This window comes from Candoia aspera, chromosome 5 (assembly GCF_035149785.1).
Source record: "Candoia aspera isolate rCanAsp1 chromosome 5, rCanAsp1.hap2, whole genome shotgun sequence".
Taxonomy (NCBI): domain Eukaryota; kingdom Metazoa; phylum Chordata; class Lepidosauria; order Squamata; family Boidae; genus Candoia; species Candoia aspera.
Window position 1 is genome coordinate 78,709,870 of NC_086157.1, and position 19,352 is coordinate 78,729,221.

Sequence of the window (19,352 nt, forward strand, 5' to 3'; positions counted from 1 at the left end):
AGCGGTTAAGACGCCAGGCTTGTTGACTGGAAGGTTGAAAGTTCAGTGCTTTGAGACCTGAGCGCCGCATGACGGAGCGAGCTAAGGTAACAGCGTTCTGTGACTGTCATGCTGGCCACATGACCGCGGAAGTGTCTTTGGACAATGGTGGCTCTTCGGCCATGAAATGGAGGTGAGCACCACCCCCTAGTGTCGGACACGACTGAACAGGAACCTCTACCTCTGAGGCAACACACTTCCTACCAATTCAACCATGTGAAAGGCAACATCTGTCATTAAATACATAGTGGTGCCTGAAACTGTATTGCACCTTCAAGGTATTCTGAAAGCGAATCAAGGCTGGGGATAAATGTATTTTAAATGCTTCAGACGTTTGCAAAAGATTTGAACTCTACCTTCTTTCTGTTTATTCCATATGTGCGCGCGAGAGAGAGAAAGAATGAGATGTTGCTAATACTTTTCATTATTACAAAGGCTGAGGGGATTTTTAAAATGTGCTATGGGCACTCAGCTGAGAGGACTCTTAGTTGGAAACAAGAGAACATAATCTTTTGCACTACAGATGTGCAGCTCCAAAGGTGCATTCAGCCCCACGTTTTATGGTCCTCAGAGCTTCTCTTGACACCTGTTGTTGAAAATCAGTGATCATTTCCTGCTGTTCTGAGGCACACAATATGTCAGATTGAAAATTATAATCCTTTAACTTTTAAGGGGTTTAGGGGACAGCACCAAAGATTTTGAAGAGCTGGATTTCAGATTGCACACCTCTGTTGTGCTATGACATAAGCATACCTGTTTGGTGCAATGTGAGTCAATGGATATGTCCTAAGATCAATATCTATTGCTACTTAAATCAGCATGGAAATAACCTCTTTTAAATTATATACTTACTTTTTCATAAGGAGTGAAAGAGAAATTGAAAACCAGATTCTGTACACACTTTCTTTCTCAACTCCAGGTTATCCCAAAAGTGACAGCACTAAATGGAAATGATATGTTGTAATAATAGGGAATCAAATGATGATCTCTCTTGGGTTACACAAAGGTATTTACTGTAAAGCAAAATGTTTCATTACATTTTTTTTTCCTAGTTGGAGATACAGCACTTTTTAGAGCCTGATTTTGGATTCAGAAGAGGACCCTAAAATTAATTTAATTTTTAAAATTTTATTATTATCCCTTATTTTTATAAATAACTCATGGCCATGAACATACCTAATATTCCTTCCTCCTCCTATTTTCTCCACAACAACAACCCTGTGAGGTGAGTTGGGCTGAGAGAGACTGGCCCAAGGTCACCCAGCTGGCTTTCATGCCTGAGGTGGGACTGGAACTCACTGTCTCCTGGTTTCTAGCCCAGCAGCTTAATAATATATATGGAAAGAAAGGATACCTGCCTTCATTTTAAAGGAATTTAAAGCCCCTTGATTAGAACCAAAATAACTTTACATAAAAGTTATGCTTCCAAATACTATCAATATTTTAGGATACATGCAGGAAAGAATTCAAGTACACAAACATTTCTACATTTCCATTGATAGAATATACTGTTTGGATAGAAATATAATTGAAGCTATTCTCTTGTGCTCAATGCATAAACAAGTGTTGGTGTTGACCTATAAAATTCTATATTGCTGGGTGCCTAGTTACCTACAAGACAACTTACTTCTACTTGAATCAGTCCATCCAGCACATTTTTTCCAGGGAGTCTTTGGTTCTATCCCACATTTGTAAAGGGAATGGAGGCCAGGAGGTGCTGTTTCTCAGTTGCTACTCCAGCTTTGTGGAATACCTTCCTCTTACAATTAAGGTTAGCTGCATTCCTTCTAACATTCCAGAAGCTACTGCTGCTGGATCTTTTCTTAATAATGTTTTTTAAAAGTTTGCTATCACCATCTTCAATTTGTTTTACTTTGAATTAAACTGATTCAATCATTTTTTTTACTTGATTTTGTTGTTTTATGCGTTATTATCACTGTTAATATAGGTTTCCTTGTATTTCATCTTTGATTAGATATTGGTTGCTTTAATTATCTTTACCATAAACACTTTAGCTATGGACATTTTTGTTAATTGTTTTGTGAACTGCTCTGAGTCCATGTTGGTTCAGCAGCATGTAAGCAAACCAAATAAATGAATAAACTAGCAGTTAGTGTAGGCATACAAAGGCTTCCCTGTTGTTCTCAAAGGAACTAGACCCTACAACTACTATTTCTGCAACTTTCTTACCACTCACTAAGGTGAGATGCAAGTACATGAATCGCTTAATTCCAGTACTTTTACATATCCAAACAGATCTCTACATGAAAGGGAATACATTTTAAGTAAGAACTAGAATTTTGAGAAATCTATCACAATATGGTATTCACAATGTAGCACACAGGGTACAAGAAATTATGATGGTGGTGGTGGTGGTGGTGGTGGTATCCATTCAATCGTGCCCGATTCTTGGCAATTCTATGGACCAGGTGTCCACATTTTCCAACCTTGTATGGCTTCTTTTAGTAGTTTTATGCTCTGACTGGTGTCAGTTTTGATGGTGTCTAGCCACTGTTTTTTGGCACCCTCGTATCCTTTTACAGCTGACCATTCTGAGCATAACTGCCTTTTCCAGTGTGTTTTAGCACACATGGCTGAAATAAGTAAGGCAGAATTTTGTGATTTTATATGTTCCAGTACTTGCTTGTCACTTTTGCTGACCAAGGAATGTGTAGGAGCCTTCTCTCTACACAAGGAATGTGTAGGAGCTCAATTTTCCTCATATAGTCTTGTGTAAAAAAGAGACTGGGATATACATTTTCTATAGAACAGCCCATTTTTGAAAGAACCAAGTTGGAGAAGTCTGCTTCAGAGCAGAGTTTATTTGGAACAGCGATAACATCATTTTGGACAAACCCTTTGTTCAATTTGCTTACATCAGTAATTACAGTGGTAGTTATGAAGAAATGCCCTTTCAATAGTGTGTTGAATATAGCTATTTCTCATCCTAGATTTGAGTAGTTGCTTTGTCATTGCCAGATAAACTACGTTTATTTCCAAAGCTGCATGCCAAAGTGCCACATTTGCTGGTGATCAACTGTTGAAAGGTGCTTTCAACATACTCCTCTATTGTACATTCTGACAGTAGTAATGTAAGCAGAAATAAAGTTGTCTGTGATTTTCAGGAGTCGCAAAAAAAAAAAAAAAAATCCTTGCAGGGACAACCTTCTGCCAGATTGATTTTGCTTGAAGATAGAATAGCCTGATTATAAAAGGGTCACTTACATATATTAACTCTGTTTTTCCTAGTTTTTTAAAAGAAAACATTTGATACTATATCCAGGAATGCTGAATTGTCATATCTTAGCAAGCACTGAGTTATGGAAACTGGCTTAGAGACAGGCGATCTGGGGAACTAGAAAAGTTGGCATGTGCTTGTTGTGCGTAAAATAAATGTTTCTGATTATGTCAAGTGGCTACACCTTCTTTTATTGTTTATAAGTAACGGTGGCAAGTTCTGTTTCCAGATCTAACTGGAAATGCCTTAAGTATTCTTTTTCATCTTAAATTACTGTCTTATCTGTTAGAACATGCCTACTGTAACTGAAAAGGCTGAAGAAATGGAACAGTAGCTGGAAACTGAAGGACCACCAGACAAATGTACATCTTCCACTTGTCTCAATAGGTCTTGGGAGATAAAAATGGAGGTTCTGGGTGATACTATTTGTTTGGGCTGGAAGGGGAAATCATGCTGCTTTAAAGAGAAGCACTGTTTGCCTTTGTCATCCTCTGGCAATCAGGAAGAACCTATATATTACTGAACACTGAAGATGCTTTAATTTGAAATCAGTGTTTGTCAACATAATCAGTTATGTAAGACTGGTTATCACTTAGAACTTTTCTCTGAATATTCCATCCAACAGTTGGGTACAAAAATAGGGGGAAAAATGTTACTTCCAACAGTAGAAACTGAAATGAATTACATAATAGTTTTGTTTTGTGCTGTTTTAAACTAGACTGGTTTCCCCTTGGAAGCATTACATTTATACCAATATGGAAAACAGTTCCAATTCTTGTATGTTTATCCATATTGCTCGAATACAGCTATTGGATTTAATAGAAATCTCTTCTCTACTTGAATCCCACAATTTCTCAAATAGTTTTAGTTTGAAAAGAAAACACAAAGGTTTATTAAAATTGATAGAAATTGTCAGATGTATATGAATCACAAGATGTTTATAACTCTTAGAAAGATGTAGCCCCTAAAAAACCTGTCATTATGATTCACAAGAACTACACAAATGTTTCATGAATCACACTTTCTTTAATTTAGATATATACATTGGTCCCCATGCTTTCCCTCTTTCTGGAAGTACTAAAAGTTCATGCTGTTGGACATTGGCAGCAAAAGTGAATTCCTTGGATACTGAAGTGACTAAGGTGCGCAAATCCATTGGCAAAACATTGCTGCAGGAATCAAGGATGTGATTTATGACGTCATTATTCTCTGCCTTAGAAAGAGTGCATGTAGAATAAACCAGACATCCTCCAGGACGCAGAGCTTTAATTGCAGATCTGTTAAAAAATAAAAACCAAAAACCAAAAACCAAAACAAAGCAAAGCAAAGCAAAGCAAAAAAAAAAAAAAAAAACTCTATTTAGATTTATCAGCATACATATTTACACTCAGAATCTTCAGCTGCCAGTAAACATATAAACTTAGTGTGTGTGCACAATTATTAGGCAAGTATTTTGACCATATCATTTTTATGCATATTTTCCACCTCCAACCTGTATAAACCTGAATGCTTATTGGATATAAGTATATCAGGTGATGTGTATTTATGTAATGAGGGAGGGTGTGGCCTAAGGAGATCAACACCCTATATCAAGGTGTGCATAATTATTAGGCAGCTTCTTTTCCTCAGGCAAAATGGGCCAAAAAAGAGATTTAACTGACTCTGAAAAGTCAAAAATTGTAAAAAGTCTTTCAGAGGGATGCAGCACCCTTGAAATTGCTAAGATATTGGAGCATGACCACAGAGCCATCAAACGTTTTGTTGCAAATAGTCAACAGGGTCGCAAGAAACGTGTTGAGAAAAAAAGACACAAATTAACTGCCAAAGATTTGAGAAAAATCAAACGTGAAGCTACCAGGAACCCATTATCCTCCAGTGCTGTCATATTCCAGAACTGCAACCTACCTGGAGTGCCCAGAAGTATAAGGTGTTCAGTGCTCAGAGACATGGCCAAGGTAAGGAAGGCTGAAACTCGACCACCACTGAACAAGGCTTACACGTTGAAAAGGCAAGACTGGGCCAAGAAATATCTGAAGACAGATTTTTCAAAGGTTTTATGGACTGATGAGAGGAGAGTGACTCTTGATGGATGGGCCCGTGGCTGGATCAGTAACAGGCACACAGCTCCACTTCGACTTAGATGCCAGCAAGGTGGAGGTGGGGTACTGGTATGGGCTGACATTATTAAAGATGAGCTAGTTGGACCTTTTCGGGTTGAAGATGGACTCAAAATCAACTCCCAAACCTACTGCCAGTTTTTAGAAGACACTTCCTTCAAGCAGTGGAACAGGAAAGTCTGCATCTTTCAAGAAGACCATGATGTTTCTGCAGGACAATGCTCCATCGCATGCACTGAAGTACTCCACTGCGTTGGCTAGCCAGTAAAGGCCTCAAAGATGAAAGAATAATGACATGGCCCCCTTCCTCACCTATTGAGAACTTGTGGGCCCTTCTCAAACGGGAGATTTATGGTGAAGGAAAACAGTACACCTCTCTGAACAGTTCTGGGAGGCTGTGGTTGCTGCTGATTGTCAACAGATCAAGAAACTGACAGACTCCATGAATGGAAGGCTTATGACTGTTATTGCAAAGAAGGGTGGCTATATTGGTCACTGATTTTTTGTCTGAATGTCAGAAATGTTTATTTGTAAATTTTGAGTTATTATTCTCACTTTAACAGATGAAAATCAACGAGTGAGATGGGGAATTTTCGTTTTTCATTTAGTTGCATAATAATTCTGCATACTAATAGTTGCCCAATAATTGTGCACACATAGATATGCTCCTAAGAAAGCCAAAACCTCACTTTTACTTTCTTAAATATTCAGGCTTGAGGTTTATTAACATTTTGGATTGAACGAGAGCACTGTAGTTGTTCAATAATGAAATTCATCCTCAAAAATACAACTTGCCTAATAATTGTGCACACAGTGTATATGGATTAAGCTCAACATTTCAGCAATGGCATGTGATTATTAATGCTCAGCCAATATAAACAAAAGAATCCATTAGTGGAATCTTGGAGGAAAATACTGCTGTTTTGCCCATATGACATAAGTTGCCCACTGTTTTCAAAAGTTTGACAAAATGTTAAAGCAACAATAAATTTTGGCTTAGAGAAAGGAGGTGAGAAAAGACTGAGTTTATACATCAACCTAAGTCATTGTTTTGATCATGGTTTACTGAACTAGCCATAAGGACCTATTAAAACACACTAACCTACTAATCATGGTTTACAAAAAACAATACCTGAATCTTGCACCACACTAACCCAAAACTAAACAGACCAAATTAGGTCCATCTACAACCAAGGGAAGTTTAAGAATATGGATTTAAACTACAGAAATCAGCTGGACAGGAAACATTTCTTATTTAAGATCAGTTGTTAAGATACCTAGCAGTCTTGGGTATGTCTTGTATGGTGACTGAGGCACCACCCTACCATATTACCTGGGTTTCTTTTGTGTTACTTCTGAGGAAGTGGATAAGGTGCTCTCTAGGATGTCCTTGACCACCTGCAGGCTGGAACCTTGTCCCCCCAGGCTTCTTTAGAAAGCCAGGAGGGAGGGGGGAATTGTTCCCTGGATTCAGGAGATTACAAATGCCTTGTTATGGGAGGGCCCACAGTTAGCAGTCTTAAAATGAGGCAGTTTCATACCTTCCTGAAGAGGCCCTCGGAGCCAGAAGTATTAGACAACTACTGCTTGGGCTCCAAACTTTCTCCTTGTTGAAATGGTAGTTTGGAATCAACTACAGAGTGTCCCAGAGAAATAGGTATCTGGACCCTTACTGGTCAGGGTTCAAGCCCATGAACAGGACAGATAAAGCAAGGGTTGGTTCTCTCCTATCATTAAACATATACATAAAGCCTCTGGGGGTAGATCATTCAGCAGTTTGGATGATATCTGGTGAAACAGTCAGGACCAGAAATACTGGAACAAGGATAACTGTTTTGGCATTTGGCCTCTGTACACCACCACATTGAAGTTGAAAGGAAACACACCCAGATGGGAGCGAAGTCAGGACTTTCAGCTGTCATTCAAGGGGGTTGACAAAAGTGGGGCACTAACCATTCAGGAAGTACAGCCAGTGGCATACACACACACCCATCATTGGTGGCTCATAAGTAATGGAACAAACCAACATCATTACAAACATAAGGATCACCTTTAATACCTGGATGAAAATCCTTTGTAGTCAATGACTGCCTGAAATCTGGAACCCATGGACATGACCAAATGCTGAGTTTTCTTCCTCGAGATCCTTTGCCAGGCCTTTACTGCAGCTGCCTTCAGCTGCTGCTTGTTTGTGGGTTTTTCTGCCTTCAGTCTTGTCTTCAGTAAGTGAAAGCATGCTCTATTGGGTTGAGATCAGGTGACTGACTTGGCCATTGAAGGACATCCCACTTCTTTGCCTTGAGAAATCCTTGGGTAGCTTTTGCTGTATGTTTTGGGTCATTATCCATCTGCAATATGAAGTGGCATCCTATGAGTTTGGCAGCATTTGGCTGAATCTGAGCAGAAAGTATAGCCCTATATACTTCAGAATTCATCCTGCTGCTTTTATCAGCAGTCAGGTCATCAATAAACACCAGTGACCCGGTTCCATTGGCAGCCATACACGCCCATGCCATAACACTGCCTCCACCATTTTTGACAGATGATGTGGTATGCTTTGGATCATGAGATGTTCCTTTCATTCTCCGTACTTTTCTCTTCCCATCATTCTGGTACAAGTTAATCTTGGTCAGTCCAAAGAATCTCATTCCAGAACCAGGCAGGCTTTTTTAGGTGTTTGCTGGCAAAGTCTAATCTGGCCTTTCTGTTCTTGAGTGTTACCAGTGGTTTGCACCTTGTTGTGAAGCCTCTGTATTTGCATTCATAAAGCCTTCTCTTGACTGCAGATGTTGAAAATGACATGCCTACCTTCTCAAGAGCATTCTTGACCTGGCTAGATCTTGTGAAAGGGTTCCTCTTCACCATGAGCAGAATTCTGTGGTCATCCACTTTAGTTGTCTTCCATGGTTTTCCAGGTCTTTTGCTCTTTGCTTTTAGCTTGCCAGTTAATTCCTTCTTTTTCAGGATGTTCCAAACTGTTGTATTGGCCACTCCCAATGTATCTCTCTGATGGGTTTGTTTTGTTTTCTCAGCCTAATGATGGCCTCCTTCACTCGCATGGAGACCTCTTCGGACCTCATGTTGAGACTTCCGGTGAACAGCTACCAAATGCAAATGTAGCACCTTCAGGCCTTTTATCTGCTTGATTGGTCATGGGGTACCCAGGAAACAGGCCACACCTGGCCATGCAGCTGCTTGTCAGCCACTTGTTTCATTACTTATGAGCCACCAATGATGGGTGTGTGAGTATGCCACTGGCTGTGCTTCCTGAATGGTTAGTGCTCCACTTTTGTCAAACCCCTTGAATGACAGCTGAAAGTCCTGACTTCGCTCCCATCTGGGTGTGTTCTTCAATGTGGTGATGTACAGAGGCCAAATGCCAAAACAGTTATCCTTGTTCCAATATTTCTGGTCCTGGCTGTGTATCACAACCCCACATTGGAAATGCTGTCAAAGTCTCATCCTGGTGCTTGGAGGCTGTTAAAGTCTGAATGCTTAACGGTCTGTGAGAATATCCTTGAGAGACAGGAGGAGAAAGAGCCGCAGTCAGGGCAATGGTTAGATAAGAGGCATCTCTGCCCATAGAGGGAATAGGGTGTGTGGAAAACATCTCAGAAGGGACACTCCTTAGTTCCCTGCAAAATAAAGGTAAGGGAGAAACATGTACTTTCAGACTTGCAAGATTCTGTTCCTGTAACCTTACCATAAAGGTAGTGTTTGTATTCATGGTATCGGTTTCTTGTCTGGACTACCTCGAAGGACAGTACCGGAGAGAACAGGCTCAAACTAAACCTACTAAGATGCAGCTATTTTTGTATATTAAGGTTACTCTGTGCCAACTGTGCTGTCTCTGGATGGAGTTGCAACCCCCTCGCCCCACAGGAAGAGGTGTCTTAGAGGAATTTCTGGACTTGCAGTTTCTGCTGAATTAGCAAGCAGAGTCTATGGCCATGGGAGCATTCACCCAACTTCATCTGGGTGTCAGCTGAGACTTCACTTGAGGTGGAGGCCCTGACTATGGGGGCTCATGCCCTCACCACCACCCATGTCGATTACTGCAACACACTGTACATTAGGCTGCATTTAAAGACCACCCAGAAGTTTCAGTTGGTGCAAAATGTGGTGGCCTGGGTGCTCACAGTTACTGACCGGTGGCCCCCGTTTACAGCCCTGCATTAACTTCCCATCAGCTTCTGGGTACAAGTGAAAGTGCTGTTTTTATACTGTAAAGCCCTTTAAGGCCTGGTGCCAGATTACCTGCAGGGTTGCACCTTTCCATTGGTGTTGGCCTGACCACTTTGCTCTTACCAGAAGCAGCTAGCTGTTCCTCACTTCTGGGAGGTCAGAGAGGTCAAAGCCCAGACACAAGAGCTTTTCTGTCATAGAGCCAGCTCTCTGGAATAGCCTCCTGTGAGCAGCTCGACTGGCTCCAACATTACCTGCTCTCCAGAATCAATTGAAAACAGCTTTTCTGGAGGGCGTTTCAAGGTTGACCCCAGGTATTGTGTTCGGGGTACTGTTTTGTATTGCCTTTCTTGAATATTTATGATTACATTAGTTTTCCTATTTTTGAGCAGCTGACAGCCTATGATTGTGGTTGGATACAAATCTGATTAATAAATTAAAAAATAATAATAAAACAGTCTTGGAAATTTTCATTAATTTTAACAGGCAAAAAGCAGTATTTTGTAGAGGAAGGAATGTATGATTATTGCTTCAAATTTTCAGCAATTCTGAAAAACTCAAAACATTCACCACCTTCCCCCAAATACTGTTCACTGCAAAATGCCAAAAAGCAAATACCTCATGGTATGATAAATTAAACTTTGTGATTGGTTGCCATATTTGTGTTTATAGACAGTCAGTTTTATCTCTGGGTCACCTACTCACACTTAAGTGTAAAAGATACAGGCATACAGATGAAGGGATGAGAGAAATGATACAGCAATTCATGTTACAAACTTCACTCTCTCAGTCCACTCCTTCAGAGACTAATTACATGTTCTGTATTCTGTTAGAATGTCCAAGATTAATTATGTCATTAATTTATATATTCTCCATATTAAAAAAGAAAAAAATCAGGGCAAATAATGACAGTGTGTCATACTTCAATGCTGCCATCTTGTGTTCACTTAGAAGAACCTTTTATCAGGCTGCATAGCTGGATCTGATCAGCAGGGAAAAACCTGTTCTAAGCCACAGAAATAACACTGACATTCATCCATTCATCTCATAACAGGGTGATTCTGTTTCCCTCCTCCTACTTTTAATGATCAACCTGGCATTTTCACAACACCGTAATTTGATTTCATTTTTTAGCTGTAATGGCCTATACTCCTCCCACCAAATTCATCTGAAGATGCAAGAAACTCCATTCTGTATCCACAATGTACAATTTATCATGGGGCTGGGCAGCACTGAGAAAATGCAACTGAAGCACCAAAAAGCTTTGCCTACATCAAGTTTTCAGCATTTCCTCCTCAAACTTCCTAGGCACAGGCATCTGTCAACTCCAGAGTAATTTATCCTCAGTGTTAACTGTCCTTTCAGTTATGCAGAAATGGTCTTTGAATTAAACCCTTTGAATCTTTTTTACAATTTATGGCCACCACATGGAGACGCAGCTGCTAGAAGACTAGGGTTGCCAGAAATTTTAAGAGTCATTTCTTAGTAAGCCCTGATAGGCTCTTGCCATTGTTCTAACTGCTTTACCTGACATTGCAAAGAACCATCAAGAAAGGCTCTGCTGTAATCCTCTAAGGGTCCAGCCAAGCCAGGCTCCAAGGCAGCACAAAAGCAGAATTCAGGTTAAAATGCAATGGTAAATTTTGTTGTTGTTTATTCGTTTAGTTGCTGTTGGTAAAATGGTAAATTATTAATAGGAAAATGTTATATTATATCCTTTTTGTCATACAATCACTAGCAGAGAGATATTAGTTATCAGGTATCTAGACCAAAGTGTCTGGGTCCTGAATGCCCAAAATCAAGCATATTAAAACAACTGACAAAGTAAAATTGATTAAATTACTATTTAAATCATTAAAAATTCAAATTGAAATTGATACTGAACAATTAGACATTGTTAAAGGCCAACTGAAAAAGGTGTTTTTAAAGCTGGGTTAAATGCTTGTGTGAAAGGCAGTTCCAGCATCTCACTGAGGAGTGAGTTCCATTATTTGTGGCCCCACCATAAAGAAAACCTGGCCTCAGCTGGTGAATCTCACTATTCCAAGCAACCCATCTGTATCCCCAATTATCTTTTTTAGGGGTGGCAGTCAACACATAAGAGCATTGTGTTCTAACTAGGGTTCCGTAGTGATACTAACTCTCAGTGAACTGTGCATCACTACAGAGTTGGTATCCAGGGTCACAGAAAGGGATTTTTTTTTCCTGATTTTCAACAGATCTTAGCACTTCTGAAAATTATTCATAAGTTTGGATGATTCTTTCTAGCAGGGTGGAATTACGGAGTTTCAGAAAGGATGTAAAAAAGATGCAGGTTTTTTTTTTTCCAATGCAAGTCTCTATTGGACCAGAAGGATCAAAGCTCTTAGTTTGCTGAAGAGAAGAGAGGAACCAATTGCAAATACTGTATTTGTTTTCAGATGATTCACAGATATTTTATAGCAGGGACCACCACTATCACAGAAAGATTATAAATGTGGTTGGTGAATTTTATCTATGTTTGCTTTTCTTTTTCTTATGTTACGCCTTTAATACCTTCAGCTTACCCAAAAGGGAAAAGTATGATGGCTTTATACTATATTATATAATAATGACATATACTGATAAGTGAAATGTGGTATGATTCCAGCAAACATTGAATTCCAGAGACACATTCAGTCTCAAACATAAAGTCTAGCACTGTACTAGGTCTACTTACTGTAAGTCTTTATATGTCTTCTAGAAGTATCCCGGAAACAATTGTTTGGGTAAATATTAAGAGTAAATGGTAAGGTTGTATCAACATATGACAGGTAATGATACAGAATGTGTTTAAAAGGAAGAATGCAAAAAATATACTTTATTATTAGTATTTTAACATAGGTCTAAAGTGCCATCTCAAAATCCTTAAAATGTATTTTTAATCTCCTTTAACATATCATAACATTTCCACTGTGTGATTTATGACACTGGGGGGCTGTTTTTCATCTGTGATAATTCTCACCTCCTCCAAATCCTAAACTTGGAGCTATCTAGTAAATTTCACATGCAATTTTAGCAACAAAACTAATGTTATTTATTTTTTTTTCCATTTCAAGATTAAGCTCTGAAATGTGCTCTTGGCGAATTCCATTTGCATAATGGCAGTGTAGCAAAGCTTCCTGGTCGTACTCTTCTATTACATCGTAGAGGAAAATCATATGAAATAATACAGGAGACTGGAAAATGATTTTGTAATCAAGGGCTGAACTGTGGACATTTTAAAGCTTTTTGGCCTTTGAAGTCCATAGGTACAACAGTGATACAGTAAGTCACCAGAGAAAGAAGGTGAAAATTAGCTATGCTGTATTGTTCACTTAGCTTGGTACTGTTTTATCAAATCCGACTTTCTTTTTCTTCCAGGTAACAGAGTCCAATTTGATTAAATATGCTTGGGGGAGATGGGCAATTTCAGCTTGCTAGGATTTTTTTTTTCCCTAGCAACAAGATTCTTGCTGTCAAGAATGTTCCATTTTAGGGTAATAATTTAGAATGATTTATACAAATTTGCAAAAATTTCACTGAATGATGTATGCTTCCTTAAGCCAGGAGTCCACAAATTGGATTCTATATGTCAAATACTGGAAAGAGAAAACTGGAGGAGGTCAATGTTTTTAAATGTGACTGATTTCTCCAAAGGAAATGGGTGACATGATGCATTACTGCAATAAGACACTCATATTTTGGTTATAAATCACAGGCTTCCTTTTTTGTTAGGAAGTCATGTGTCTCCCTCCTCAGACAAAGGAGCAGGAAAACACAAACCTCCCAACCCCTTTTGTGATGCTGTTAGGAGAGTTTTTCATAAAAAGCACTACTTCTTGGAACACAAACTATGTTATTTCTCTTTCAATTCATGCTGACAATGAATTGAAAGAGAATTGTCTGAGGCGAAATATAGCACTACATGTAAAAACTGTAGAATAGATCAAAACCCTAGATAATATACAGCAAATTACTAAGGAAGAGAAAAGACAGGAAAAACTTGCATATTAGTCTCCTTGCTGCAACATTCTTACTATGTTACATGGCTCTACATTTCTACTAATGTGTGTGTCTAAAGATTGATATTAAACCAGTAATAAACTGAGTTCTCTTATTTCAAAGTTTTGAAGCTTCTTAAGGACAAATCTAAAAGGTACATATACTATTTAGACTATATACTGCAGAATGTAGAGATGGCTAGCAGTGACCAACCAATGTTTTACAAAACTGCAGTGCTAATTAAGTAGGAATAGGCCTACTTTGTAAAATTAACGTGGATTTCTATGCAAACCCTACTGAAAAGGAAGCAACATACACAATTCAGCTCTTGAACAATTCCCACTGCCCCTATTTGCATAATGCAAATGATCCTGCCCAGCTAAAGTGACTCATCTTTGTGTACCAGTTACACACATGAGATGGCTGGGTCTTTCAATTGCAGTGTTGGCCTCACTATGGTCAGGTGGGTTTTTTGGGGGGGAGGGGGACTTTTACCTTATTCATTTCTATGTGTATCTCACTGCCCTGTCTCTCAACAAGTGTGGCCATGGAGAAGTAGAAATAAGAATGGCAACAGAGACAGTGTCTTTAGAGTCTTTGTTTATATGGATCTATCTCAGAAAAGGTAAGTGCTAGTTAACCTTACAAGCATCAGTTCACATAAGTGAATGGAAGGTAGGTTACTTTAATCAAAATCAACCCTATGCCTGCTTAAGCTAAATCTAGTATCTAGCAGTCTGGGTCCACACATCCCTTTCTCCCTTTGCATAGCTTGTTCACTGCCTCTCTCATGACCCTGTCAAGCTATGCTTCACTGTGTGAAGAGGACATTCATCGTGTGAAGAGGACAATAGTGCTGGATCCAAGAGAAGTTAATACAAAGGAGGGGGTACAAAATGTTTTCATGCCAAAGGCTGTACTCAGCCCTTGGGTAGCTTGCTGAAGTGATCCACTCCAAAAAGTAATCAGGGCAAAGAAATTTAATTTCAATTAATTCCGCCCCCCTTTTTTTTTTGTGCCTTCAAGTCAGTGTTGACTCCTAGTGACTGCCTGGACAAGTCCCTTCAGTTTTCTTGGGAAGATTTCAGAAGTGGCTTGCCATTGCCTGCTTTCTAGGGCTCAGAGAGAGTGACTGGCCCAACATGACCCAGCTAGCTTTGTGCCTAAACCGGGACTAGAACTCACAGTCTCCCAGTTTCTAGCCTAGTGCCTTAAATACTACACCAAACTGGCTATCTTAATTAATAATTAATTAGCTAATTAGCTAATAGGCATAACATAATTCAATAACATTAACCTTTATAATTTGGTAGATCCTTTGGAAAGGCTAAGGAAACATCCTCCAAGGCTTTTGAGACATTACACCTCTGATCTATCACTTTCCCTGCCCCAAAGTGTTCATTTCTGTTGAATTTCATCAAGAAAACAATCCTGGCATAGCCATAAATGGTTTAACAATCACAGCTGTCTTGTCCTTCTTTTAAATTCTACTCAGATGTAGCTCGAACTTTTCCCACCCAAGTTTTTAGAAACCTTACAGTCATGCAACAGCCAGGCAGCTTTTAGGGATGTTATGGCCATCACATTGCTTTCAACTGGCTCTTGTTTAGTGATTGCTGACAAGGGATCAGCCTACGTAAACATGACTGACATATCGCGGAGCCTTATAACATGGCTAAGAATTTGAACCAAAGACAGCAAAACATATATGGGAAACTTTCTTTCTTATTTTGATAAATTAAGGTCTGGTGTAATCAGGATTCAGACTGTAGCTAGCAGTAACTATGGTAAGCTTAAATAGAAATGGAAAGTGAATCGTGAGATTCTGCTGGAGATAGGACAAAGAATTTTCCAAATGGGGTGGGGAGGGGAAGAGAGACTAACTGAAAGAACTGACACTTTATATGTGAAGCTTATACAATTAGCTTTATGCATGCGTTTAAGAATATGTCTCCCAGTTTATGTCAGACATGCCAATCACATCACACTATGGGGAAAGAGAAAATTCTGGCAATAATAATGTGCATTGTCTCCCCTTATATATGCTCCTGTGCTAGAGAATGCAATTTATTTTTATTTTATTTATTTATTTTTACTTATGGAATTTATTCCCTCAATGAACTAGCACTCTAGGCAAAGTATAACACCCAAATTATATCACCTGTTTGGCCTGAGGCAAAAATATATAACTGGGCTTTATCTCACATTTGTAACTTCTCAACTTGAACTGGCAGATGACCTCTCTCAGCAGCTTTATGTATGTTAAACACGATCAGAGAGAGAATTGAGCCCTGGAACATTTCATAATGGATCCAACCTCTTCCCTTCTGTTACCACTGACTGAATTCACTTGATCAGATAGGAATGGAACCAATGAAGAACAGTGCCTCCAGTTTCTAATCCTTGCAGGCCATTCAGAATATTATGGTTGACAGAATTGAAGGCTGGTGAGATTAAGACATGGAAGGTTGTGCTGCCACTATCCAAGTTCCATCACAAATCATCCATATGAGTGACCAGTGCACTTTCCATCCCATGCCAATGCCTGAATTCACCATCCACCTGATAGTCTCCTGATGTATTGGACTTTAATTCCCTGACAATATTGCTCACTAGGGGTTCTGAGAATTGTAATCCAATACACAGGAAGAGAAGCAGTGGGACAAAGACTGGTTTAGATCCTTCATACAGGTAGTCCTCAACTTACGACAGCAAGTGGGACCGGAATTTATGTCACTAAGCAATGCGGTCATAAAGTGTGATTGCATTACTTAGTGACAACAATCCCTGCAGTCCCAGTTGCCGTTGTTAACTGAATCCTATGGTCATTAGGTGAGGCAACTTCCTGCCAGCTTCCCACAACAAGTCCCAGGTAAGTGGCTGCTGCTGGGTGGGGGAAGGAGTGAGGGGGTGCATGGGGGGAGTATTGGGGAGGGTACAAGGGCATGTGCAAGAAGCACCACATGGGTCAGGGAGGGTGCGCAAGTGTTTGGCATGACAAAAGCGCAGGGGAGCTAGGGAGTGGTGTGCAGGTAGGGCAGACTACCTCAGTGACTTGCAGCCTTCCCTGCTGGCTTCTCCATTGACTTCCTGGGGAAGCTGGCAGGGAAGGTTGCAAATGGCGATCACGTCATTGCAGGGTGCTTGGTACCCAATCTTAAGTGTGAACAGGTTGCCAAGGACCCAGGTTGTGATCATATGCCCACGGGGGTGCTGGGATGGCCAGAACTCTGAGGACCGGCCATAACCACCATTCGTTCAGCACCGTTGCATCTTGGAATGGTCACTGATTGAATGGTCATAGGCTGAGGACTACCTGTATTGCTTTCTTCATCTGAATTCTTTTTAGAGTAACGAACACTAGATATTCACAACTTTTACTTATTTACTGCAACTTAAGAATTGCAAATACATTTTTGTTTAAGGTGTTTTTAAAAAAGGTTAGAGGCATTGACTTGTCACTGTTCAAAGTACATTAAAACACAGATATGGACTCCTGGTACTTTTCATTCCTCCACCCTTTGTGAATGACCTAGTTACAAACGTGAAGTAACTCAGCAGGAAGATCTAAATGGCCCTCTCTATACACCATGGTAATTACCAGGAGAAAGCAGTGCTGCTCTATGCTTTTTGGAGCAATGACTGGCTCAGTGCAACTGCATATGGAGAGGATAATACATGGGTCAAAGAGATGTAGAGGTTCAGAATAAGACTTAGCATGTCCTTCGTTCTGAGAATGAGCAGTCCCTTCTTCCTTACAAGTTTTACCTGAGCAGCTGAATCTGTACAGCCGATAACCGCTTCCTTTGTGCTAAGCGCAGAGCAGCCTGCCGGGTATCAGAAGAGAATAACCAACTTCTATCATTTGAGCAAGGAGCATCCACTAGGATCTGAATAATCAACAACAAAAAATAAAGTAAACATAGGAGCTACTAAGACTAATAGCTTTAGTAGTATCACAAAACAGAATCATAAAGTGGGCCCTTTAGTTCAACGAAAGTAAGGCATTTCTGACAAATGGCTATCTAACCACTTGAACAGGTCTGGGTAATGGGTTTTACTGTGATGCTGCTCTTGTTGTTAGGAAGTTTTTCAACGTTCAATTGGATATTGTTTTCCCGGAACTTAAATACAATAATTGCTGCAGCCTGGAACGACGAACAGATCTTAACCTTCTTCTGTGATATCAAGTATTTCAAAAGTGCTATCAAAGCCCTCCTTAATTTTCTCTTATCAAGGCTAAACTTTCCCAAATGCTATCAAAATGTTATGGAAAATGCTGTTATCATACCTGAAGTAATGTACTTAGTAACAAAACCCCCAGGTGGCACTGGTTTATACATAAAAACATCTGTTTGCATTCCAAGCTGTATGTATATGTTGCATAAATGCAACAGGGCACCAACCTCTTCTTGAGCAAATATTTATAAAAAATAGTCTAGAAATACTTCTTACTATGTCATAGTCTACAACACAAGGCCTTCCAAAAGAGTTGGATTTTAGCTCCCAGAATACAGTCATAGGTAAAAGTGGCTAAAAGTCTAAATGTAAGTGCACTTTTATAAGTACGTTTCTTTCTTAATTAGCAAATTACCCCTGACAATCTATGTTTTAGATTACTAGGTTGGGTGTATATGTATATGTCCTGAGTTCTGGTCCCGCCTTAGACATGAACATCAGCTTTGGGCCAGTCACTCTCTCTCAGCCCACGACATCAGGCTCGGGTGACAAGCTGCTCGATCAATTCCTGTCGCAACCAATGGATCAACGTTTGGTTGATCCGAAAAAGCAGACCCTGCACCTGCAGGAAAAACACTAGCAAGAAAAAAAGTCTATCTATATGTGTTGTTTCACTGATATTATTTATTGCTTGTATTGTTTTATGGAACTGTTATATACTGTCCTAACAACCAGGAAACACACTGAGACAAGGAACTGGTCTCTAATATTTATTGCTAGTACTTGACAGGAATCCTAACAAACTGAAGCAGCGTGGGAAAAACCCAGCCATATAACCCCCAAGGGTTAAGGCGGTCCCGATCTGTGTCTCTTGGAATGGCTGACCAATTCCTCAGTGCTACGCATGCGCTTGACAGTCTGGATGGGAGCCCCCTGCTCGCCATCCTTACTCATGACATATACTGAAGCTATAAGGTTTAATGTTCTATTGCAAATTGCCACAGAATGACATACCTGTATGTATAACTTGCAATTATTTATACCATTTTCCTCATCAAATGTCAACTACTTTGGTATTCATTTTCAGACCTAAACCCCTTGATGCATCTTACAATCTAGCATTTACTAGGAGTCTGAGAGCACTTCTTCTAACCAATACTTTTTATTGAAAGGATACACTTTCATGAGCTGCAGTTTTTAATAAAATTTGCTAGTTGGAAAAGATGCTACCAGACTTCTTCTGATATTTGTTACCACAGACTCCCTTCCTACAATGTCTACTATTCATTGCTAATTATTTGGATTCTTAGCCAACACAGCATCATCTGTACACAAAAGTACACATACATTACATTTCCCACCACACCTGTAACATCACAAGCCTCCTTATGCACTTGTGCATAAATATATAAACACCTAAAGAGAATCATATACACTAATTGGTAGCTCAGTGTCAAACCATTCACTAAGGATTCAATTTATTCTCATAAATGCTTTCATTCCATCATACACTTATATTCAGCAACCAACTTTCAACTGAAACAAATGTTCACACAAAACATTCCACAGTTCAACCTCACAGCATTTTCATT

The 19,352-nt window shown here is 39.6% G+C and overlaps 1 protein-coding gene across 4 annotated transcripts in view; it reads right to left on the minus strand.

Moving 5' to 3' along the window:
* Positions 1 to 19,352, minus strand: part of NSUN3 (NOP2/Sun RNA methyltransferase 3) — a 49,086-nt gene that overhangs the window by 26,388 nt on the left and 3,346 nt on the right. For 3 of the 4 annotated variants that reach the window (XM_063305543.1, XM_063305546.1, XM_063305547.1), the window contains 2 exons: positions 17,350 to 17,471; positions 4,284 to 4,554 (listed from right to left, as the gene is read on the minus strand). In XM_063305543.1, the coding sequence (XP_063161613.1) occupies positions 4,293 to 4,554; positions 17,350 to 17,471 (384 nt within the window). In that variant the 3' untranslated portion in view covers positions 4,284 to 4,292. Of the gene's footprint in view, positions 1 to 4,283; positions 4,555 to 17,349; positions 17,472 to 19,352 lie in introns of those variants that run through there. The other variant, XM_063305544.1, reaches the window with a different exon arrangement.